The sequence below is a fragment of the Phacochoerus africanus genome, chromosome 1 (assembly GCF_016906955.1).
Source record: "Phacochoerus africanus isolate WHEZ1 chromosome 1, ROS_Pafr_v1, whole genome shotgun sequence".
Taxonomy (NCBI): domain Eukaryota; kingdom Metazoa; phylum Chordata; class Mammalia; order Artiodactyla; family Suidae; genus Phacochoerus; species Phacochoerus africanus.
The window spans coordinates 283,324,240-283,350,062 of record NC_062544.1 but is presented as its reverse complement, the minus strand read 5'-3'; the positions used below and the strand labels follow the sequence as shown (position 1 = coordinate 283,350,062).

At 45.0% G+C, this 25,823-nt stretch overlaps 1 protein-coding gene across 10 annotated transcripts in view; it reads right to left on the bottom strand.

The window, feature by feature from the left end:
* The window catches only part of IGSF5 (immunoglobulin superfamily member 5), a 46,016-nt gene that overhangs the window by 7,387 nt on the left and 12,806 nt on the right, over positions 1–25,823 (bottom strand). For 2 of the 10 annotated variants that reach the window (XM_047796817.1, XM_047796810.1), the window contains exons 3-6: positions 24,415–24,732; positions 17,981–18,280; positions 5,856–5,996; positions 2,681–2,705 (exon numbers count right to left, since the gene is read on the bottom strand). In XM_047796817.1, the coding sequence (XP_047652773.1) occupies positions 2,681–2,705; positions 5,856–5,996; positions 17,981–18,280; positions 24,415–24,732 (784 nt within the window). The remainder of the gene's footprint in view (positions 1–2,680; positions 2,706–5,855; positions 5,997–17,980; positions 18,281–24,414; positions 24,733–25,823) is intronic. The other 8 variants (XR_007137122.1, XM_047796826.1, XM_047796835.1 and 5 more) reach the window with 8 other exon arrangements.

Genomic DNA, 25,823 nt, shown 5'->3' with positions numbered 1-25,823 from the left:
TCCCGGATGACCGACCAGCGGACGATCCCCGATGGACCACAACACAGGAATGAGTACTGGTCTACACCTCGCCAAAGTCGCTTAGTGGATCCTTTAGCAACATTCGTCATGGCCCCAAATGCCCTTTTAAAAGAATCTTAGTGGAGTAGAGTTGAATGACAATGTTGTGTTAGTCTGAGGTGTACAGCAAAGTGAATCAATTATATATATACATACATATATAGGTATCTGTATATATACACACACACATATGTGTGTATACATGTATATATGTGTGTGTGTATACATAGATACATATATATATATTCATTCCTTTTCATTCTTTTCCCATAGAGGTTACTACAGTCTATTGAATAATGAGGACCTTCTGTATAAACAAATGCCTTTTTTTTTTTTTTTGGGTATTTTTCTAGGGCCGCATGTGTGGCATATGGAAGTTCCCAGACTAGGGGTTGAATTGGAGCTGTAGCCACCAGCCTACCCCACAGCCACAGCAATGTGGGATCCGAGCTGCATCTGCAACCTACACCATAGCTCACGGCAATGCCGGATCCTTAATCCACTGAGCAGGGCCAGGGATCGAACCCACAACCTCATGGTTCCTAGTCAGATTTGTTTCCGCTGAGCCACAACAGGAACTCCTCTTCTACCTATCTTTATTTAAATCTTTTTTCTAAGATAAACATGCACAGATTCTCTAGGAATAAAGTACATATGTTCTTTTCGTGTAGAAGTCCCTGAGCAGCTGGTGTTAGTGCTGTTGACACAGTGGGAGGGGAAGTGGATAAAATCTGGGGGCCTGGGGCAGGTGGGTCTCAGGGTGAGAGCTGCACTCAGGCCCTAAGCAAGATCAGCTGGTTCACATTCGGACCCTCCCACTCTCTGGACAAGAGCCCCGGGCACATGACTTTACCTCTCTGTATCCCCTAGTCTCCTCATCTACAAGATGGAAATGTAGCCTCCTAAAAATCCTCGTGAGAATGAGGGAAGAAAACCTCCACGAAGGCAGACCAGGGCCTGGCACACGTGTTAGGCTCTCGGCACATGCCAGCTCCTACTGTCACCACCTTTGTCATGGCTATTGCTATTGTTATTATTGTCCTCTGCCCGTTGCCCTGAATAGCTGTTGGTCCCTGTACTGTGTTTCAAAATCACCTAAGATCCCAGAGAATGGAAATGACATTACACAGTCAATAATGGTGGACTGAAGAATGCAGACTGCCACCCCGCTGGTGACAGCAGTCAAGAGAAATTCCTGCGTAACCACCAAGGTCAGTTTCCTGTCATCTCCTCTTGCCCTAAATCAGGTCCCAAAGGTGTATTTTCAGATTTCTGCTTTGCACATGAAAAAATGCTCAGCATCAGCAATTATTAGAGAAATGCCAATCAAAACTACACTGAGGTACCACGTCACCGGGCTGAATGGCCATCATCAAAAAGTCTACAAACAATAAGTGCTGTTGGTGGGAATGGAAATGGGTGTAACTACTATGGAGAACAGTGTGGAGTTCCTTAAAGAGCTAATTATAGAACTACTATATGATCCCACAATCCCACTCCTGGGCATCTACCCAGAGAAAACCGTAATTTGAAAGGATACATGCACCCCCAATGTTCATTGTAGGACTATTTACAACAGCCAAGACATGGAAGCAACCTAAATGTCCATTGACAGAGGAATGGATAAAGAAGACGTGGTACACATATGCCATGGAATATTACTCAGCCGTCAAAAAGAATGAAATAATGCCATTCACGGCAACATGGACCAGAGAGTCTCATGCTAAGTGAAGTAAGTCAGACAAGACTAATAAAAAATGATACAGGTTGCTGCTTTGTGGGGTCCTCAGAGAAAGGGAACGACACTATCCCCAGAGAGGGACTGGAGTTGAGGGAGAATTGATAACATATTCCTTCTTTCTCCACATGTAGCCCGAAGATATTTTAAATCCCAGCACTTCAAAAACTAAAATTATCTAATAAAACACTGAAAACTAGCTGCGGTTATTTTTGTTTTAGCACCCTCAACAAAACCACCACGGTCTAAAAATCCCTCCCCTGTGTGCATTTATAATTATGTAAATAGTGCAGACATTCAAACCAGTGATCATACATCCTTGACATAGTTCCCTTTAAAGTCCTTGCAGCTGCTTCTGGACAGCTGTGAGAATGGCAGGAATTTTTCCATCCCTCCCCACTAGGCAGTAGAAGCAGTGAACACTCCTAGTCTGTCCACCTGGTCAGGTTCACTGCCTTAAGCCACCCAGCTGGTCTCATTGTCTCTACCCCCACCCCCCAAATTCCAGCAGGACTGCTGCCCTGTTGTTTAATGTCCTTGAAATAAACGGCCCTCGCATCCCTAGCCTTGACTCAAGCAGGAGGGCCAGCAGTGGTGCTGCAGAGTGTCCTCTTGTGGAAAAAGCTGCAAATGCCAGACACCAGGGAACAATCAGCTCCACTTCCCTAAGTGAGCAAGTCAAATTTCCACAGTAGGAACCCACCTATCTTATTCTACAGTTAATGTTGCCCTTTGAGTTTGTGATTGGCATACATGTTTTTCAGGGTTGTCTGTTTTCAATAACTAATTTCAATCCTAAAATCCTACAACTGTGTGTGTATGGGTGGGTTGGTTTTCGTTCATGTTCTTATTTTCAGAAAATTGACATGATGTCAAACTCACCTTATTTGACTTTGATAACTAGACTCTGCAAAAAAAAAAAAAAAAAGGAACAAAATTGCATTAGCAAAATCTTGGAGGTGACTCTGCAAATAAAATCTCATCAATTTTTATAAGCCCCCTGATTTTAAATCCTCATATTACTGAGCACTTGTGACCCAGGAGGTATTAAGTTCCCTCACAGTGAACTATCAAATGACTTCCAAGCATAAGGAAGGCAGAATCCACTATTCACGGCCACAAACATGAGTGTTCATGATACCTGAGGGCCCGAAAAATAGCAGGGGCCTATCAAGTACCGAGTGAACACTGAACTGGATTCCTGGGGTTATGAAGACACCATCCGTCCACCATGAAGAGATGTTCTGCTCCCAGTCCTTGCTGTCAATCATTACTCAGTGCTTGCTCTGTCCAAGCATCATGGAAGCACCGTGCAAGGTACCATCACCTCATTTAATGGTCAACAACAACCCAAGAGGCAGATGTTAGCATGAGAATATTTTTAACAACTGAGACACCATTCAGTGAGGACATATCCTTAACAGGTAAGGAATTACGTGGCTTAAGCAGTACTTCTCTTTCGCTCTAAAATATATTTTCAATCCACATGTACCAGTGCTATCCATTCATACCGTTGTGTCCACCGCCCAAACGCTGTCATTCAATTCTAACACGTTTAATCAGTGGATTCCCGGACTGGAGGGAATTTGGCCTTTGACCATGGGACGTATCAGAGCCCACACTGCAATCCTCCTTGACGGTCTGATGCTAAAGCCGCTGTGCTTGCTTTATATCTCTGCCTTCCTGTCTGGGCCTCCTAGGCATTGTACTTCACTGAGATCCAAAAAAATAGTCATTTTCCTTATTTTTAGATAATACTCTCACTATTTTCACTTCTAATAACACCTCCTGATTCACACGCCACACTGAAACTCAGAAGCAATCTTAACTTGAACTGAAGGAGAAAGACTGCCTGGTCGCCCTCTGGCAATAGAAGCGTTCGTGTTCCCATAGGGGCTGGGCTGCAGGAGAGGGGCCCCTGCTCCCGCTGCTCTGGAAGCTGCCACCCCAAGGCCTCCAGGCCAGGCTGAGTGGGGTCCCCAGCCATCCTCAGTCCCCATTAAACCAGTCAGAGCAAGGAGAATTCTCCAGGCACCAATAAAACAGAGGACCTGGAAAGTCCTTTTGAAAACCCTTGGTGTTTAATATTTGTAAGCATGGAAATAATTGTCATGGGGAAATCCAGGACTTCACTGGATCCGTTACAAGTATGTCAAGGTGAAGGGTCGTGTCCATGGTGAATCAGCTTTTCAAAGTTAAATAAAGGGTAAAATCTAGGACAGATCACACAAATTCTATTCATTTATTTAATTCTCATAACGCATCTATAGCATAGTACTTTTCCCCATTTTGGAATCAGAATCAGAAACACCCACCGCCACCCCCGCCAGCCAGTGCATGTCCTGTGTGGGCCACCAAGCATCGTACACCTTCTCGCTAGGCTGTGTGGACCAAACAAAAGCCTGAGAGGAGCAGAGATGCAGACAACCAGAATGTTCTCCATCATGCTCTCACAGCTAATGTCGAAAATAATGATCTGAAGGCACAATCCTAGTGACTTCTGAGTTAAAATTTAAGTTATCTAGGAGTTTTCGCTACGATCCAGTGTTTTGTTTTGTTTTGTTTTTGAGCGATGCACCTGTGGCATATACAATAAAAATAAATTTCCAGGTAAAAACAAATTTCCATCAAATCTAGGTCAACACGTGCTGACGACTTTCCATTTCTGCTTTTTAGTAAGGGTATATCACAGAATAAATTCCCCAAGGACAGACCAAATCCATGCAGGAGCTGAGTCTAGATCATTAGCCAACTTAAGGCTGGACCATGCACTTCACATGAAATATCTCACTAAGGGAGCTCTTCCGAGAAAAAAGCGTTAGGTAATACAGCCTGGCAGACACGCAAAACGGCTCATCGAATGGCAGTTAGTGTTAGTAAAAGTAAAAGCATACGTATCTGTCCTTGGCCCAGCACAGTGGGTTAAGAACCCAGCAGTGCCACAGCTGTGGTGTGGGTCACAGCTGCGGCTTGGGTTTGATTCCTGGCCAGGGAGTGTCCCTGTGCCACAGGTGCTGCTGAAAATTAAAAATGTTTTTAAAAAAGGGTAATTAACCTGACATGTAGCCAAACATCAAAACTCTGACTTGAAGAAAAATTTAACTATAGAAAATATTCAAATAGGAGTCGGTGAAGCTGTTAGGAGAGCAAGGCAAGGATAGACACACACACTCAACACCTAGAAACACTGTGGTTTCTGATATCACAAGCTAACTGATTCCAGAATAAGCCCACCCTGATGTTGAGCCTACCCCCCACAGAAGGCCACTGCCTTCATGAATCTTGGAATAGTTCAGAAGACCTCATTCAGAAGACGTGTCATTATTTTTGCTAATTTTATTTGCACCGTTTTTGTTAACAAAAGACATATTTTGCTTTCTCCCACTACGACAATATTCCCCTGCAGAAGGAGAGTCAGAAGTCTATGAAATAGAAAATAATCCTTTGGGAATTCCCATTGTGGCTCAGCAGTAACAAACCCAGCTGGTACCCATCAGGTTGCGGGTTCAATCCCTGGCCCCGCTCAGTGGGTTGAGGATCCAGTGTTGCCGTGAGCTGGTAACAGGTGCAGCTCAGCTCCTGAGTTGCTGTGGCTGTGTCGTAGGTAGGCAGCTGCAGCTCCAATTCGACCCTAGCCTGGGAACTTCCACATGCCGCATGTTCAGCCCTTAAAATAATAATAATAATAATCTTTTGATGTGTTCAAGTAGATAAGTATTATTCTAGGAAAAAAAAAAAGCATCTACACAACAGATTGCAATAGCCTTAGAGCCTTGCAAATAAGCACAAAACTCAAACAGTCAGTGTCTTTGGTGAGAAAAGCACCACCTCTTCACAGTGTGAAGATCTGTCTTCCCAGGGGTTGCCCCGGGTCCCAGAGGAATGGTTTCCTTCCTTGAGAAAGTCATTTTCCGGTCTATGAATTTCACGCATTTCCTTTCAAGGACTCTATATGTTACTATATCTTTCGAAAGAGTTGATGAGCCAGTGAACTACAATGCTTGTACCAAAAGTTCAAGTATACATACACATCTATATGAACAACAAAAAAAATTACCTTCTTTCTCTCTCCTGGAGGCACAACAGCAGCAGAATATTATAATCAGAACAATTATCAGGATGGAAAGCAATGACAGTGAGACTGCAAGTAGAGCTATGGCCCAGGTAGGCAAGGACGTACCTGGTTTATCAATACTGCCTATAAGGTCAAAAGGAGAAAAAAATACATTTTAGTGATGCTTGCCACTGCCAAGGGTGTGTAATCACTGATTCTGCCTACAAATTAGATTATGTTTCCCAACTATGTTGTGACTATTTGATCTGCTATGACCAAGTGTCAAAGGTCTGGTCCCTTTTAATGGGCTTAAATACTCAATGGTCTAGAGTACCTTCTATTATGGGGTCTGCTGCTGCCAGTAAATGCACCTCAAATCAAAGAGAGGTAGATAAGGCCAGGCTGGGCCATGACTCCTTGAGGTTGGAGCAGTGATTTCCATGTTCTGACAACCTTGACTTACACAGGAAATGCATATTGACCAAGGATATGCCCAGGAGTAGGACTGCTGGATAAAAACTATAATTTGAAAAGATACATGCACCCCAGTGTTCACTGCAGCGCTATTTACAATAGCTAAGACATGGGAACAACCTAAATGTCCATCAACAGAGGAGTGGATGAAGATGTGGTATGTATATACAATGGAATACTACTCAGCCATAAAAAAGAATGAAATAATGCCATTTGCAGCCACATGGATGGATCTAGAGATTATCATACTAAGTGAAGTAAGTCAAAAAGAGAAAGATAAATACCGCATAATGTCACTTATATGTGGACTCTAAAATATGACCCAGATGAACTTATCAATGAAACAGAGACAGACTCACAGACATAAACAGACTTGTGATTGCTGAGGGGGAGGGAGGAGAGGGGAGGGATGGATTGGGAGTTTGGGATTAGCAGATGCGAACTATTATACAGAGGGTGGATACACAACAAGGTCTTACTGTCCAGCACAGGGAAGTCTAGTCAATATCCTGTACAGATCATAATAGAAAAGAATATGAAAAAGAATTTATACTGAGTCACTTTTCTGTATATGGGAGACTAACACAACACTGTAAATCACTATACTTCAATAAAATAAATTTTTCAAAAAACGAAATGCATACTGAGCAGCTACTTCTGGACAAGGCTGAAAGGATGACCTTGGTTCTAATTTCCATCTCCCCACCCACAGGGAGTCAAAAGCCCAGAGGAAATCAGGATGAAGGGTCACTCCCGGAAGGAATTTAGTGCAAGTCTGCACCACCCCTGCAATTCACTCCTCACCTAGAAATCGCCCTGCCCGGCTCTCCAAGACCCGCCTTCCTTCGTATTTACTTTGCCCTCTTGTTTTATTCTGTAGTCATGGAAATGGGAGAGAGGGTGGATGGGGGTGGGCAGGGCAAGCAGGAAAGAAAAGGGAGGTGAGGTATCTCTTGTTAGCTATTTTGTTCCAATCTGTACAGAGATTAACCCACATATAACTGACACCAGCATCTATTGAGTTTTTCAAGTCATGCCTTGTCATCAACTCATTTTTAGGATGGAAACAAATGAGATATTTTGAAATTACTATAATCTTTTTTTTTTTTTTTTTTTTTTGCTTTTTAGGGCCACACCTGTGGCATATGGAAGTTCCCAGGCCAGGGGTTGAATCAGAGCTATAACTGCTGGCCTACACCACAGCCACAGTAACTAGGGATCTGAACTGCATCTGTGACCTACACCACAGCTCGTGGCAATGTTGGATCCCCAACCCACAGATCGATGCCAGGGATCAAACCTGCATCCTCATGGACACTAGTCAGATTCATTTCTACTGCACCACAACGGGAACTCCTGCTGTAATCTTATTTACATTGATTTATCCAGTAGTACTTTAACAATACAAAGATTTTTTCTGCCCTAGAAAGTAACTACAATGATGGTGTGTTTTCCAGTGTGTTGATGGCAATGACATTTTCCTTAAAGAGAGTTTGAATGTACATTACTTTGAATACAGTTCTGGAAAAGCGATTGTGCAAAAGGCATTTACTAATGAAGCAAACGAGAAGGAGTTAAAATTTGCAGTTATCATGTTAGTGATTATCATGTGAATTTCCGGACCAAATAAAAATGTGCCGTCAAAAAATAGAGGGGGGGGGGAAGCTGGGGAAAGAAGGAAAGAGAAGAAAAGCCATTTTGATTTTTTACAGCCATGTCTTAGCCAGAACTTTCCAATACATGTCACGTGGTGGTCTAAATTCAACTTTAATTTGATGTAAATTATATACAATTAAATACTCAGCGCCAGTCACACTGGCCACAAGTCAAGGGTTCAGGTACCACTGATGTAGAACCTTGCTTCATCTGGGAAAGTCCTGTGGGACAGCGCCGCCTAGCCATGGGCTGAGAGAACTGCACTGATGTTTCAAAGAGCACTTACCTGGCATTTTACTTCCCCAACTGAAGAAGGATGAAGTCAAACCTTGTTTATGCTGGGTAGCATCTCAGTGTAAATTTGTGCTATTCCATTAGATGCTAGTCATTAGGAAAACATTAAAACAACAGACTTCCTGTGAAGGAAGATAGGGTTTGCCTTGACATCCATGGCTTCCAGCACTTTGGAACCAGAGGTTGCAGCTGAAAAAAAATCTGTTGGATGTTCTTACTTCGAGTTTTCCTTGAAATCACAGTTTTCTATTCCTGCGTCAAATGCTCAGAATAGGTTGTAGGAATGGCAAGAGATGATCCCTAATGCACTGGTGTCTGGACATCTGGGTGCAAGGATCCCACGACAGAACAATCCACAGAATTATCTCTAAGCAATTGCTAAAATTCAGAGAACGTTGTGTTTTGAAGAACAATATCATATAAAACGATATTTGCTGGAAGTTCCCTTGTGGCACAGCAGGTTAAGGATCCAGCATTGCCGAAGCGTGGTATGGGTCTCAACGGCGGTACAGCTTCCATCCCTGGCCCAGGAACTTCCACATGCTGCAGGTACAGAAAAAAAAAAAAAAGATATCTGCCCTTTGCCTTTCATGCAAAGCATCCCTGAGTTACCTACAATGGTTTTTTTGTATCTCCCTTTTTATCGTCTCACATTCAACACCATCTTAAACATCTATCAAATTGGCCACTGTCACTTCCTTTCGTCTTACACTTCTGCTCTTAACTAGCTTAGTCCCTAGACTTCTTTTCCTTATACTCCAAGGACATACACAAATTGGCCACTTTGAACAAATGAATAGATACACAGCTGGATGGATGGATGGATGGATGGATGGATGGATGGATGGATGGATGGACGGACGGACAGATAAAAGAGTCTGAGTTTCCTATGACTCTACACAGAAAAGAGAAATCTGTACACCAGGCAGTCAGCTACAGCTGAGCCAGGCCAAGACACGCCTCTGTCCCCATATTAAGATGCTCAGAGAAGAATTACAGGACTTTAGAAAAACTAGAACTAGTGCCATCTATCTCCACATCAACTACCATTTATCTGAGGTGAGCTGGGATAGATAAAGATAAGAAACTACAATAAGGTAGCACCTCACACAGCTCAGCAGGGCCATCAGCAAAAAGTCTACAAATAATAAATGCTGGAGAGGATGTGGAAAAAAGGGAACCCACCTAAACTGTTGGTGGGAATGTAAATGGATGCAGCCACTATGGGAACAGTATGGAGGTTCCTTAAAAACTAATTATAGAACTGTCACATGATCCAGCAATCCCACTCAAGGGCATATATCTTGAAAAAAAACCCTATAATTTGAAAGGTACATGCACTTCTATGTTCATAGCAGCACTCTTCACAATAGCCAAGACAAGGAAGTAGCCTGAGTGTTCATTGACAGATGAACAGATAAAGATGTGGTACATATACACAGTGAAATATTACTCAGCCTTAAAAAATGAAATAATACCATTTGCAGCAACATGGATGGAACTAGACCGTTGAAGTAAGTCAGAAAGAGAAAGACAAATATATGATATCACTTCTACATGTAATCTTAAAAAAATGACACAAATGAATTTATATACAAAGCATAAACAGACTCACAGACATAAAGAACAAATTTATGGTTACCAAACGGGAAAGGTGGGGGGTGGGGGTGGGGAGGGATGAATTAGGAAGTTGGGATTAACAGATACAAACGACTGTATATAAAATAGATAAACAACAACGACCTACTGTACAGCACAGGGAACTATACTCGATATCTTATAATAACCTATAATGGAGAAGAATCTGATAAAGAACACACACACACACACACACACACACACGTGTGTATATGACCAACTCACTTTGCCGTACACCGGAAACTAACACAATGTTGTGAATCAACTATACTTCAATAAAAATTTTAAAAAGAAAAAGGGTTCCAGGAGTTCTCATCATGGCACTGCGGAAACAAATCCAACTAGGAACCATGAAGTTGTGGGTTCGATCCCTGGCCTTGATCAGTGGGTTAAGGATCTGGCGTTGCCGTGAGTTGTGCTGTAGGTCACAGATGCGGCTCAGATCTGATGTTGCTGTGGCTCTGGTGCAGCTGTAGTTCTGATTCGACCCCTAGCCTGGAAACCTCCATAAGCCACGAGCATGGCCCTAAAAAAGCAGAAAAAAAAAGTAAGAAAAGAAAAAGAGTTCCCCTCCCCCCAAAAAATGAAGGAAGAAGGAAAAGGATGATACTGTTCCCATGTCACCCCTCGCCAGCCCCACGAGTGGACCTTTAAAACCAGCCACCCCTTCTCGTCCAGAGAGGAATAGGGCTGCCCCCTGCTCTACCGAGAACAGAACCCCAAGCCTCCCCCCCGAAAGCTTGCTGTGCACAGGGACTCACTCAAAGCCCACCTCCTGTGATGCAGAGTCAGGGTGTGGAATGGCCCCCCAGGGATTCTACTCCAGGTGGCTGGTGACTCACGTTGAGATCCCTGTGTGCAGCCAAACTGTAAACCCTGCCCGAGCGACCTGGCACATTGCAGGGCGCCCCCATAACCTGCCTCCCACAGACATGATGATAAAAGTATTAAGCCGAGAATTACACTCAGGATATTCACACTCTGGGCTTTAAAAGCAGACCACACTATGGAAGCTTCATGACTGACAAAGAGCTTTGGGCTTCGTGTCAGTGGAACTAGTCCAAGGTCATGGTCACCATGGACCTGAGCTCCCTTTGGCCTCTGGCTCAGTCACTGGCAACCATTCTTGCCCCACCAGGCTGCTCAGAGACTCGAGGGGTGTGGGTCAAAATACCCAACCTGGAGAGGTCCAGCATACACGTTCGAGTTGCCGTGGTCGTTTTAAATTTGGTCCGACGAACTCTTTTACAAACTCAAGTTTGCAAATAATAGAAGCTTTCATAATAAGGGAGCCGGCAGGGGCTAAATGTTAAGGTCGGGCTCAAGATTCAAGAGAAAGGCTTGAAATTCTCACTGGAAAAACATCAACACACTGTTGACTGACTCAAACCCTCTCTATCAGGAGTGTTTCCTTCCCCTGCTGGAGAACACTCTCAGCGTGCCAGCGTCTGTCACCTGAGTCCTGGCATGCGAACCTTTCCTCTGATGGCGCACAGGCAGGCCTGTTTAAAGGAAGGGAGGCCACCTCGCTGGGGCTGGAGACAGAATCAAGGAAGACAGCAGGTGATAGCATGTCTTGCCTTCCTCTTGGCCCTTAATTCAACCACCAAGTTCAATAAAGAGATGCCTGCACCCACCTAAAAGCCGCACGTTCTCACCAAGAGGGCAACTGGCATCAGGAACCACGTGGCTCTTTTTTTTTTTTTTCTTTTTAAGGCCACACCCACAGTATATGGAAGTTCCCAGGCTAGGGGTTGAATCAGAGCTGTAATCGCTGGCCTACATCACAGCCACAGCTATGCCATGTTCAAGCCGCATCTGTGGCTCACAGCACACCAGATCCTTAACCCTCTGAGTGAGGCCAGGGATCGAACCCCCATCCTCATGGATATTAGTTGGGTTCTTAACCCACTGAGCCACAACAGGAACTCCCACACGGCTCATTCTTTTGCTTCCTATCTGCTGTGACACGCTCCAGTGGGGGCCGAATCTCCCATGATGTGTCACACATAAGACCCATGCCCTCTCTCTACTCCAGCGGAGCGCCAAGTGAGGTGTGTGCTCCATGAAGAGATGAGATTTGGGACTGGAGCTACACTGGACAATCTTTCTTCTTTTCACAGCAACTTTTGTCATCTTGTACTCGCCTACACACGCGCGCGTGCATATGTATCCTGGGCATTTTTGTTTAGTGTGTGTTAGAAAGAGCGAGAGAAAGATGGGACTGATGAGATCTCAAGCAGGCTTATCAACCCGCGGAGGGTCCGGGAGCCCTGAGCAGAGAGAACGCAGGCTCCCCGCAGCTTAGGGAGCTGTGCTAAAACGAGAAACTCCCCCTTTCCTTGTATAACTAGCTGCTCCCTAAGCTTTGGGGAGCCTGCGTTCCCTCTGCTCAGGGCTCCCAGCCACTCCGTGGGTCGATACATCTGCGTGAGGTCTCATCGCTGCCGCCTCTGCCTCCTTCTTCCCTCGCCGTATCTAACAGTAGGAGGCTAATTTTTATTTTATTTTATTTCATTTCTTTTTCTTCTTGTGGCATGTGGCGTTCCCAGGCCAGGGATCAGATCTGAGCCTCAGGTGCAACCTACACTGCAGCTGCAGCAGCACTGGATCCTTAACCCCCTGTGTCCCTGTGCCAGGTGGGGGATGGAATCTGGGTCCCAGCCCTCCAGAAACACCAAGGATCCTGCTGCACCACAGCAGGAAGTCCAAGGCTAATTTTTTTTTTTTTTCCCTGCTTTTTAGGGCCAAACTGGTGGCGTATGGAAGTTCCCAGGCTAGGGGTCAAATAGAAGCTATAGCTGCCAGCCTACACCACAGCCACAGCAATGCCAGATCTGAGTCATGTCTACGACCTATACCACAGCTCATGGCAACACCGGATCTTTAACCCATTGAGCAAGACCAGGGATCGAACCTGCATCCTCATGGATATTAGTAAGGTTTGTTACCACAGAGCCGCAATGAGAACTCCCCAAGGCTAATTTTTTTTTTTTTTTTTTGTCCTCTTGTCTTTTCTAGTGTTGTCCCCACAGCATATGGAGATTCCGAGGCTAGGGGTCTAATTGGAGCTGTAGCCGCTGGCCTACGCCAGAGCCACAGCAACGCGGGATCCTTAACCCACTAATCAAGGCCAGGGATCGAACCCAAAACCTCATCGTTCCTAGGCGGATTCATGAACCACTGAGCCACAATGGGAACTCCCAGCCCAAGGCTAATTTTTAAATGAGCACCTTTACAGTGGGTGAAAAGAAAAATAAACAAATAGTCAAAAGAAAAATAAACAATAGTCCTATATGGATAAAGCAAACACTGTGACAGCGGAGAGAACACAGACTCTTGGGATGGTCTCATGGGAACCCAGCCTCTAGGTCACACAGATGAGACTCAAGACCAGCAGACTCAGTGCACGGGGACAAGGGTCCTCAGAGCCAGAAGGGTCCTGGGGCCCTGACTCCTGTCTTGGGAATAGACGTTGGGTCTCCCTGCTGGGAGAATCCTTCTGGGGAAGTGACAGCCTGGGTCTCAGAAAGAAGCAGGGGTCCAGGTGGACAGCGGTCCCCGCCTTGCACCTTAGGGAAGGGGGTGGGTGTGATGACTCAAGGCGAAAGGCAGCTTTGCTGGCCAGGATGGGCACACGGTACCCGAGAGCCCACACGGTGACTCAGGAAGGCCCCGAAGTTCAACCCCAAAACTCTAAGTTCAACCCCGTTCGCCTTTCTCCCTACACACAACTGTGTGCCCATTAGGGCCGTGTGACTGAATTTACTGTGCGACTTTAATCTCAGCTCCAAGACTGGCCTTTTCCCATCTGTCAAGAAAAGCAAAATAGAATTTCCCAGGTGCTCCTGCAGGAACGCTCAGAGCTTCAAAAGGGCACATAGAATTTCTCCAAACCATTGGGATGACGACAAAATGTCACACCAGCATGTGCTGAGCACGCTCCTGTGCTGACTGGAAGGGACACGGGAGGTCCTGGAATCCAAGATAAATGGGAATTGTCACCCGCACTCCTGACCCGTAGGCACGGGGGCAGGACTGTTCTAAGGGCTTTCAGTGTTTTAGCTTGCTTACTTCTCAGACCAACAGCAACCCTGTGAGGTAGGTATTATTGTCATCTCAGTTTCAGAGATGAGAAAACGGAGGCACAGAGAGGTTAAGTGACTCGCCTAAAGTCACACAGAGAGTTAGTAGGCAAGCTGGGTTTGAGTCCAGGCTGTCTGGTCTCCAAGGTTGTGTGAAGAGTGGCACCGGATGAGGCTGAGGGTGGGACAGGAGGATTTTTCCATGTCAGTAGCCCCTAATCCTGACTGCTCAGTAGAGTAATTTGTCAATTCCTTTTTTTTTTTTTTCTTTTTAGGGTCACACCTGCAACATACGGAAGTTCCCAGGCTTGGAGTCCAATCGGAGATATCACTGCCAGCCTACACCACAGCCACAGCAATGCCAGATCCAAGCCATGTCTGTGACCTACACCATAGCTCACGGCAACGCCAGATCCTTAACCCATGGAGCGAGGCCAGAGATCAAACCTGCGTCCTCACAGACACTATGTCTGGTTCTCAACCCACTGAGCCACAATGGGAACTCCAGGAGCTTTTTTTAACATGCCAATTTCCAGGCTCTACAGAGACCCAGTAAATCAGAAACTCTGGGGTGGGGCCTGACGGTCAGCATATATGTCCAAGCTCCCTTGACAGGCAGCCAGCAGAGGGAATATCTGCCCTTTCTCCTCTTCCCATTTTACAGGCAAGAAAACTGAGCCCTGAAGGTCAATGACTTGCCCCACATCACAGAGCTAGTGCCAGTTACCACCAGGACTATCACGCCAGCCACTCTTGTCTGCTCTTGAAACTGCCTTCTCACTAAACTCACATCATACCAGGAATCATTACATTCTCCAGGGTGTTCCTGTGTCCTAAAAATATGGCTTCACTGTAACATTTCTGCAACACGGTACCAGCCTACACACTTGTAAGTATGTGGGGAAAACGATGCAGTCGGTCAGACAGCATTTTGAGGGAGCTTAGCTCAAGGCAGGCACCAGGGGCTTTCACCTTCTGGTGGCACATATGTCTGCAGTGCCTGAAGTTTTTATTACCTCTGTAAAGAAGAAAATCGAATTTTTTAAAAGCATTCGCATCAGCCCTTTCACAACATTTTTCTTTAAAGAATCAAAAAGTACTTCCTAGAACCTTTTGGGTTGAATTCTTTAGGCTTCCTAAGCAGCCAGTGTCATTCTTCTTTCAAGGACTCAGAAGGATTAATCCAGAAATGAGCACAAATTCCTCCCACTTTTAGGAACCCGGGGACAGGACTGATGTTTTTGTCTGGTTCCTGAAGAAGCTGGAAGAGGAACAGCCTCATGCACCCTCAGCATTTCATAAACATGGCTTTGCTTCTAGAAGCTGGCTCCCCGCCAGCTCCATCAGCCAAGACAGTAATGAGGTCTTCAGCTACTAAAACGTGCATAAAACATACTACACGCTGCCAGCCGCCAGCTGCTCTAGCTCCTGATAAATAATGTAGAGACGAATTACCCTTCTCCAAATGAGTCCAGCGACGTCAGACTCATCCCAACGCACCCACCACACTCTCCCGGGAGACTGGCAGGACTCCAGCCAAGAAGAATTCAGTGGAATTAAATCTGATTAAGAAACAGAATGCCCCCTGCCCTTCCCCTACAAAGAAAAACCTTGCAGGCAAGCTAATCTCTAAATCCATTTCTATGCGGCATCACCATGAGACCAGAGCTCTTGGCCGCACAATTACCTTGTTAAGATGTGTGGTTTAAACAATTTTGTTCCATTTGGAGCTAATGGACTCTTTTTTTTTTTTTTTTAATCTTTCCTTGCAAAGCCTGGACCATCGTTTGTCATATTTAAATTGCTTAAAAGCAAGCAGGGTTGGCTCCTTGGAGAAATGGCTGATTCCAGGTTGGACCGGGGGAAAAACAAAGAAAGTTTGGGATATCTTGGTGAGCTAAGTATTCAAAACCCAAGAGGGACACGTCAGGAGGACAACAGAGCCAGCTGGAAGAGATGCCCACTGGCCAAACCTGGAGCAATCTGAGCATCAAAAAGAAAAGTGACAGGAAAAAAAGTATAACATATTGGGTAAGAATGAATCCATACTAAAGCTGTAGAAAAGAAGAAGGAAAAGGAGAAGGAGAAGAAGAAGGAAGGAAGGAAGAAAAGGAAGAACAGGAAAGAGCTGTCCCTTTTTCACAGAAGAATGTCAACTAATAAAAATAGGAAAATGATGGGACAGAAAATCACTCTTTACAACCATCACAGAAATAAGTGATTCAGACAATGACCCCCAGAAGCTAGGAGAGGGGCCTGGAACAGATGCTCCCTCATGTCCTCAGAAGGCACCAGCCCTGCCCACACCTTGACCTTGGACTCCCAGGCTCCAGAGCTGTGAGAGAGACCCCCTCTTTTGGTTCCGCCCCCAGGGGGAGGTACTTCGGCAGCCCCAGCACAGGCATACACCTTGCAGTGACCACTCGCACAGAGGGCAGAGTGGACGGGTGAGCAGATGCCAGGGACAGCCAAGGCCACCTCCGCCATCTGCTGTGGATGTGGGCAAGTTCCAAACAACACGTCCCTGTCACCTGTCTTTACAACAGGACTAACAACAGCATCCACTCCTGGGAACGTCGTGCAGGTTAATTTGGTTAATATCTGAGAACCGCTTAAAACAGCACCTTTACACATTAAGACCTATGTAGTGCTTTTTTAAAAATAATTGCTGTTATTATTGCTGTTATGCTTGCTATGGCTGTAGCTTTGTCCCCAACTTCAGAAGATCTTAAGTAAAGGTGTTGGTGTAGTGGTAAGAGTTTTGGACCAAGAGAACAGCTCCTCCTGGCTTCGGGACCCCTCTGCGCCATCAGCGTAAGACCTGGAACAGAGCATCGTACTTCTCCAGGCCCCCCTTCCTTCCCTCTTTTGTAAAATGAAGGCATTAAAGTCAACCTCCAGCCCCCACCCCTGTGCTGTGGCCTAAGTGACCTCCGAGCAGGCTCAGAAAGCCCAGTGAAGGTATGTGGTCAGGGCTCGAGTTTGCCAAGGATCCTATAGCAGATTCTCTTTGGGATCTCGGTATTAAACTTATGTCATTTGTGTAGTTAAAAAAAAAAAAAGCAAAATATATATATAGACCTGATACTTTCAAATATATTGTGAACTGCTGGGTAAAAACAATGAACCCTCCTAATTTCACTAGGACTGGAAGGAATCCTTGAGAAGATGCACCTACCCGCCTCAGATTAGAAGTGCTCACTTCCCACGGGCCCTGGGGGAGGGGATCAGACAGGAGTTATGTGTGAAAGCTTGAGAAAACACTGAATTGAAGTACCTCTATCTGAACTTGATGCTATTTTATAAGTAATGGTCAAGATTCTTAGTGGTTTCCACAGGTAAGTAGAAAAGAGGGAAATAGAGTTCCCTGGTGGCCTAGCAGGTTAAGGATCTGGCATTGTCACGGCTGCGGCTCAGGTCACTGCTATGGCATGGGTTCAATCCCTGTCCCAGGAACTTCCACATGCCCCAGTCTTGGCAAAAGAAAGAAAGGAGGGAAAGAAGTAAAGAGGGAAAGAGAAAAAGAGAGAAAGAGAGAAAGAAAGAAAGAAAGAAAGAAAGAAAGAAAGAAAGAAAGAAAGAAAGAAACAAAGAAACAAAGAAACAAAGAAACAAAGAAACAAAGAAACAAAGAAACAAAGAAAGTTTGAAAGATTGAGAAAGAGAAAGTGAGAAAGAAAGAAAAAGAAAAAAGTAAGAGAGAAAGTGAAAGAAAGAGAGAAAAAGAAAAAGAAATAAAGGGAAAGAGCAAAAGAGAGAAAAAAAGAAAAGAGCAAGAAGGAAACCCGCAAAGATGCAATTTCAGAACTGAAATTACAAGGTCATTAAGCTGACACAGTCACTGGTCCCGCCACCATCCCCACCTGAAAGCAAGGTCCACACGCGATCTTCCCGGGCATCGCTGATTAAGCAGCACGACATACAAACTACAAAGCGCACAATAATAATTCACTTTGTATAAAGCAAAGAGGCTTCACTTACCCAAGGGAGGCTGAACCACCGTAAGATTTACAGTTACGGACTCGTGCAGGGGCAGCCCCTTCATGTCCGCGACACAAGTCACAGAGCCACTGCCCAGGGGTGTGAGAGCCAGGACACTCACTGCACTTTGAAGGTCATCGGGCTCCGGGGCAGAGTCATAGCTCGAATGGCTCACGGGAGCCCCGATCTCCCAGGAAATATCCGGGAGTGGGGTCCAGCCCAAAGCGCGGCAGGTCACATTACAAGGCTCTTCCGCAAGGACTAAGAGGCTGCCTCCGGGAATGAGCAGCACCCCCACGACTAGAGAGGAAAAGAGAGATGTTCGGGGGGAATGATCGCACACCAGAGTCGTTCAAATTCTCCCTTCAAATCACATCGCATGAGTGCAGTCTTCCCCAGCCCAAACCAGCTGTGTCTGTATCCAGAAACCCTAACTCAGGTTTTATCTGTGTTTTCTTCGTACCTGTCAGTTCACAGAAAACGGTGAGACGCCTCACCATGAAACAGATGGATTTCAGAGACAATGAATAAATAAAATCAGGGAGTTTCCACTATGATTCAACAGCTTAAGAACCCAACATAGCATCTGAGAGGATGCAGGCTTAATCCCTGGCCTCGATTTGTGGGTTAAGGACCTGGCATTGCCACCAGCTGTGACATAGGCCACAGGTTCGGCTCAGATGCAGTGTTGCTGTGGCTGAGGGGTAGGCTGGCAGCTGCAGCTTCCCAGCCTGGGAACTTCTATATGCTGCAGATGTGGCCATAAGAAGCAAAAAAAAAAAAAAGGAAAAAGAAAAAGAAAAAATCTGTATCCAGGAGTTTCCTGGTGGCCCAGCAGGTTAGGGATGTGGCATTGTCACCACCGTAGCTTGGGTCATTGCTTCGACGCAGGTTTGATCCCTGGCCTGGGAACTTTTGCATGCTGTGGACATGGCCAAACCAAAAAAAAAAAAAAAAAATCAAGATCCAGGGGGATATAAATACATGGGAAAGAGAGAGCAGATGTGCCCAAATGCAGCGCTATGCGATTATGCCAGGGGAACTGTGAGGCTGTCCTGTGTTCTCCCGGGAGCCAAAGCAAAAGAGAAAACAAGCTGTACATCCCTTTTTTTTTTTTTAGGGCTGCACCTGCCCTTAGTTTCCAGGTTGAATCGGAGCTGCAGCTGCAGGCCTATGCCACAGCCATGGCAACATCAGATCCGAGCCACATCTGAGCCCTCACCACAGCTCATGGCAACATTGGATCCTTAGCCTACTGAGCAAGGCCCAGGGATCAAACCTATGTCCTCATGGATACTAGTCAGATTCATTTTCCGCTGTGTTACAACAGGAGCTCCAAGTTTTATGTTCTTTTCATTGTAGGGAACGTAGGTCTCAGAGTTCAAATAAAGCTCTCTTAGCCTTTGGTCAGTCAGATTCATTTTATTTTTTTAATCTTTTTATTCCTTTTGTATTTATTTATTTTATGATCAGCATATATTACTCTTTGGCCACAACCATGGCATGCACAAGTGCCTGGCCCAGGGATCAAACTGTCACCATAGCAGTGACCTAAGCCACTGCAGTGACACACCAAATACTGTGTGACCTGTATTGTCACACTGAAACTCCTCATTTTATTTCTGAGTCACACATTTTTAAATATAATTTCCTATCATAGTACCTTAGAATACTTTTCTAGGCAGAAATTAAATAAAAATCTAATCCAATGTAATTAAAGAAATAACTACCTGAAATCATGTTATCAGAATATATCAAAGTTTTTATTAAGAACCCACTCGCATATGCCAGTGCTTATCCGGTAAATACCCCACCTGAAAAGAGCACCTGTAGGTGGTCATGCTACTCAGCTAACCTGAGGATGGACCCTGGTAGACACAGCCTTAGTGAAATACACAGTCATTGAAAGATTCAAACAGCAATATCCTAAAACCCCTGCTACGTAATCTAGTGGAAAGAACACTGGACTAAGAATCGAAAAATCTGTTCTAGACCCTGGCTTTCCCACAAAATTGCCATTACCTGGGGCAAGTCACTGAAATTTTCAGGCTCTCTGTTTTCTACCTGGTGAGCAAGGTGGTGGTTTCAAACTCGATCGCTGGTTTTCCAACCCTTTGGTCTCAGTACCTTTTATAAACCCCTGAGGATGCCAAAGACCTTTGGTTTATGTGGGTTCTATCAAGTCTCACACTTGAAATTGAATTACATATTCGCTTATTTTTAAATATTTATTTTAAAACAACATTAAGAACCCTTACCTGTTAATATGGATTAACATAGTTTTATGGAAAAAAAATCTATATCTTTAAGCTAAAATACATGAAGAGAAAGACATTGTTTTCTATTTACGCAAATCTCTTTAACATCAGGCTAGATTCTCATATCTGCTTCTGTGGCAGTCTGTTGCTTTCTCTGGGATATTTAAAGAAAATCCGACTTCTTTATATGGAGGTACAGTTGGAAAGGTGAGGAGGCTTTTCAGATAATCATGGATATTCTTTGATACGAGACCAGCACTCAACAGGGAGTGGTTTCTTAATGGTGAGTAAACCGTATAAAGGAACTTTCATTCTGTAACATGAGAATCCATGGCTCCATCTGGTACTTTGAATGAATGGATCTTTAACACTTGCATGGTTTTGTATCTGTTTTACATCAGTCACTTGGAAAACACTGTCACACTGAGTTATATAGTGGGAAACTCCCTGTACGCTGGTGATAAGGAGTGAACTATGGTAACTGATGTAATGAAACTAACATCTTGGTATCACTATGGAAACAGTCAGACCTCAGGGCACCAGGAAGAATCTAGGGACCCCTGGGAGTTTCCAGACTAGACTGGGCTGGATCAACTCTGAAAGCTCTTCTTCCTCTGAAATTTCAGATTTCCAATTACTCCTTTTGTGAATAGAGTCTTGGAATAAGTAAAGCACCTTAGCTAATTCAAGGATTACTGCAAATGCAACAATGAGAGGGGAACAGATTCGCAGACTCATCCCTTAAGGCTAAAGGTTTGTACTTTTTTTTTTTTTTTTTTTTAGGGCCATACGGAGGTTTCCAAGCTAGGGATCAAAACAGAGCTATAGCTGCCAGCCTACACCACAGCCACAGCAACATGGGATCTGAGGCTTGTCTGTGGCCTACACCACAGCTCATGGCAACACTGGATCCTTAACTCACTGAGCAAGGCCAGGGATCAAACCTGCATCCTTATGGATACTAGTCAAATTCGTTTCTGCTGAGCCACTACGGGAACTCCGAGAACGCCTCCTGAACATATTCTTTTTTACTCATTAATTGTTTCATTGATGCAGAGGTTTGAGAAGACAGAAACTGGGAGAGATGGATTGCTTCAGTTAGTAACAAATAAATTGAACTCAAGTCTCACTGGCCCTCAAAACACAAGAGGTCTAGAGTTTGGTGAGTGATTAATTGGTGGATTGGGCAATAAATGGACAAATGCAGCAACCTGAAGCATTTCCTTTTCAGTATCTGTGATTCACCCTTTTCCATGGGCTGTCACAAAGGTCATCCAGTGGCATGACAGATACTTTACACAGGGTGATGGCTAGAACATTCACATAGACTTCGGATGACTCAACCCGGAGTTATGTAAGTTCTCTTTATATTTTCTTACTGATACAGGGGAGGGGGAAAAAAAACAATCTTTGGAAAATTCACTTTCTAAAACTAGATATTTCCTCCTTTTTCATGATTCTTTTCCCATGAAGAGACCCTGTTGCCCAGAGAACTTTGGTTCCTCTAAGAGCAAAGTGCCATCCGACCAGAACAACCAGGGTAAATGGACGGAGTTCGGTCCCAATCTACGGGTTCCTTCCACGTGACCTTGGGGAAGGCTCTAACTTCCCCAGATGTGTGTTTGTCCATCCATTTTTTTTTCTTTTTTTTTTATTACTCAAATGAATTTTTCACATCTGTAGTTGTCGTCCATCCATATTAAAACCAAAAGCTACAGTAATTATTAATATGTGAAAATGCATGTTAGGGATATTCAGACAACTTTACAGGTGCATGGCTTTGGGAGAGTTGCTATAAAACCACATGGAGTTATGACTCTGATATGCCATAAGTGTAACAATAATGCCATGCCTCTGACCCTGTTTCCTTGATCATGGGATGCCCTTCTCTGGCTTCCTCACTCTGCCTGTCATCTCCAGACCTCCAAGGCACATATCATGTGGCACCTGCTCCGTGGACTCATCCTTCAAAGCCTTTCCAAGTGTCTCATCTCTCTTCCCAATTTGAACCTGAGTTGTCTCCTTCTCATTGCCCTTGCATTATCCACTCTTCTTATGAGGTTCTTCAGGGAATAAGAACCTTATTCTGTGCCTTATTCCATTCATCCTTATGTCCCCCTCAAACACCTAACTCAATGGCATGCTCCTATTGGGAACATAATAAAAAAAATAGCAAATGACTGTATTAAGATTGCTTTGGACCAGTTGCTGTTCTAAAGGCTTAATACAGACCTACTCATTTGGTCCCATAACTGCTCTATGATGAGGAAACTATTGCCCCAGGTCATTAGTTACATGCCCAAGGTCACACAGTTAACCAGTGATAAAGCTGGAACTTGAACCTATCAGGCTTCCATGACTCTATGGTTAACCACTAGTCCACCCTGGACCCCTAGCTTCAGGTGCAATAAATTGAAAATAACAAGGCTTTGGAGTCCTCAAACCACCCTCAGTCATTTTTTTTTTTAATCCAATCTTCCCAAAAAACTGTGATGTGGGCAGAGGAGCCTTATATCCACTTTAAAGATGAAGAAATTGAGCCATTTCAGGAGTGACCAAGGTAGGGAATTGATGACAACAGAGCCAGAACTCATATCTTTTCTTCCTTGTCCTGTGTTCTTTCCTTTATATCACCAAGTGATTATAACAATTTGATTGTGCAAATTGGGCTAATCATCCAGGTAACCTCACAAAATCACTTATTTAGAGACTATACTTGTGCCCCTCATTAGACCACACAAAATTAGACACATCAAAGTAAAGATACAACAATTTGGCTAATTAAAAAAAAAAAAAAAAGCAAGTGGAAATAGGTAGATATGTATCTCCTCCAAACGTTATTAAATTCGATTTGACAGCAGTATGAATAGAGACCAAATCATTGGAAATTTCTCCCAGGCAAGAAAATAAATAGACATAAGAAAAACTTTCAAAGAGACAAAGTGATCTGTTATAAGCAACTCTGCCATAGAAATCAGGAACTCCAAAAGCTCTAATCCATCTATAAACATCAAAGAATTACATTATTAAGGACTGCAAAGTGATTAACTTTAATAAAAATATTCTGAATCCTCACACTCTTTCATTTTTTCACTATATAGCATAATCTTCAGCACCTCAAAATTACCTTTCATCCCACAACTGCCCTATGATGAAAATGAACAAATGATACAAGGAAAAATAAATTATCCATTATTACACACTTTGTTTATTTTCTCTAAAAGACTTGGGTTTAGCAAACACACACCTTTGGTTATAAGCATCACTGGGGACAGAAAGGGGTTAAAGATGAGGGAAATCCAGCTGGAAAGAGGAGAAAGTTAGGGCATGATTCAAAGCTGATAAATGGTGGCAGGCAAAGAAATAGAGTCAAGTCCATGAAAAACTCGAGAAAGGACAATGATTGTCAACTCTTTCTCCAAATAAAAGACAAGGGACCACAACTGGCCCCAGAACTCCAGGATGTACTTCCAGAAAATCTATTACTGCAAAAATGGGTCAGATGGAAAAGTGATTAAAAACTGTCTTTCATAGTCCTAATAAGAGAAAAAGAAAAGGAGGCGTTCTAGTCGTGGCACAGTGGAAAAGAATCCTACTAGGAACCATGAGGTTGTGGGTTCCATCCCAACCTTGCTCAGTGGATTAAGGATCTGGCGTTGCCATGAGCTGTGGTGTGGGTTGCAGATGCAGCATGGATCCCACGTTGCTGTGGCTGTGGTGTAGGCCAGCAGCTATAGCTCTGATTGGACCCATGGCTTGAGAGCCTCCACATGCCAAGAGTGGGGCCTGAAAAAAGAAAAAAAAAGGGAAGATGGAAGGGTAGAGCGAGAGAAGCAGGAAGAAAAGAAGTAAAGGAGTCAGTGAGGTAGGGCGGACAGAAATAAACACACAACAAAATAGTAAACAGTAGTCAGTTCAGAATAATTCTGAGCATCTTACCAACGGAAGGCGGGCCCACATGTAAAAGAAGGGCAGAAAGGAGGGAGGAGGAAGGGAGGGAGACAGTAAATAAACAAAATGTCCCTCAGTTCAGAGTAACTCCTAGCACTGCACCAGCTGAAGGTCAGCCTGTGTGTCCCCACATATGACACGAACCTCAGAAGGTCCCCTCCAGCCCCCTGACGTTTAACCCAGCAGACGCCAAACGCCATCCATCAAAGCCACCTGCGTACACACCTTGGACGGAAAGGAAAGCGGATCCATCCCGGTCACTGTTCTGGAGGCTGCATTTGACCTGCCCGGCATCACTGAGCTGCACGTCATGGATGATCATTTCAGAGATGAAGTTACCGCCCTCTTCATAACTTGCAGACGTGAATCGGTCGTTGGTGATGATGGGCTCGGTGGGCGTGACGCTCAGAACCACCGTGCCTTTCAGAGCCCACATGATAAGCTTCCAGCCCTGGGAGATGGTGCAGTTGAAGCGAGCCTCCGAGCCCTCCACCACCGTGACGTTCCTGGGACCCTCTAAGATTTCATTGCCGGATCCACAAGCTAAAAGACAACCAATTTTTCAAGGTGCTGAGGACATGACTCTCCAGAGGTCAACTGTGCAATGTAACCCTTCTGGGTACCAGTTGGGACCCTGGGTGCCATCCAAAGGCTCAGCCTCGGGGTCCTACTGATCACAACCCCAGGTCTCGGGGAGATCAGGAGCTTCCGATGGACAGGAAGCCACGCCCACCCCTCCTTCCCAAGCCCCTCCCCTCACTTCACTGTCCTCGGAACTGCCCGCGGGATTGGGAGTGGAGGAAGTGGCGGCCCTCTTTCACCTCTGGAGGAATGTTCCTGAAGTACCTGACCCCAGCCTGTCCCAAGAAGCCACCACGATAGCCCAGCTCGGTTACTCCAGGCCAGGTTTTCAGCCTCGCTATGCAATGAGACTTTTCCTCCCAGTGAAGTGGGAAGGACCCTTGACTTCCACCACTGAGATCCCACAGTTCAGAGGGGAAATTGGAAAGTAGCTTCTCTTCACATGGACGGTGGGGACCTCAGCTTGCCCCGACCGAGGTCCACTGCAGGTTCTGGTACCCTTAGGATGGAATGCCATGCCCCTCTTACCAAGGACTGGAAGGAAGAGACAGTGGGGAGATAGAGGGAAGACACTACACAGGAGGATGCAGGAGAGGGTCCCTTAGTGAGAACACTGGAGGATCCACGTGGAGCCGCGCGGAGCATCTCACCACATCCAGGGTTGGGTTTAAAGCACCAGCAGGTGGGCAGGTGGCTCGAAAGCAAAAGACTGGACTGGGGAGTGAGTCCTGCCTCACGGGGCCAGTTATCACCCTCCTGGGTGCCCACTGCCCTCAGCTGCAGAACAGGGGCACTAGCACTGATGCCAAGCAGGACGCTGTGGAGCCTTCCTGGGGACAGACCCTCCCCTGCCCCACATCCCCTGCCTCTTGTTTCTAGAAAAGCTCTCACCTCCTAGGCCTGCCCTGCGTTCCAAAGAGCAAATTTAATCAGAGGAGTGAAAAAACGCAGAACCCAAGGAAGACAGTCAAACAAGACAAAATAATAATAGTTTAGCCACAAAACAAAGTCAAGGAAACTTAGGTCCTCCCTGGAGGCTATAAATAACATCC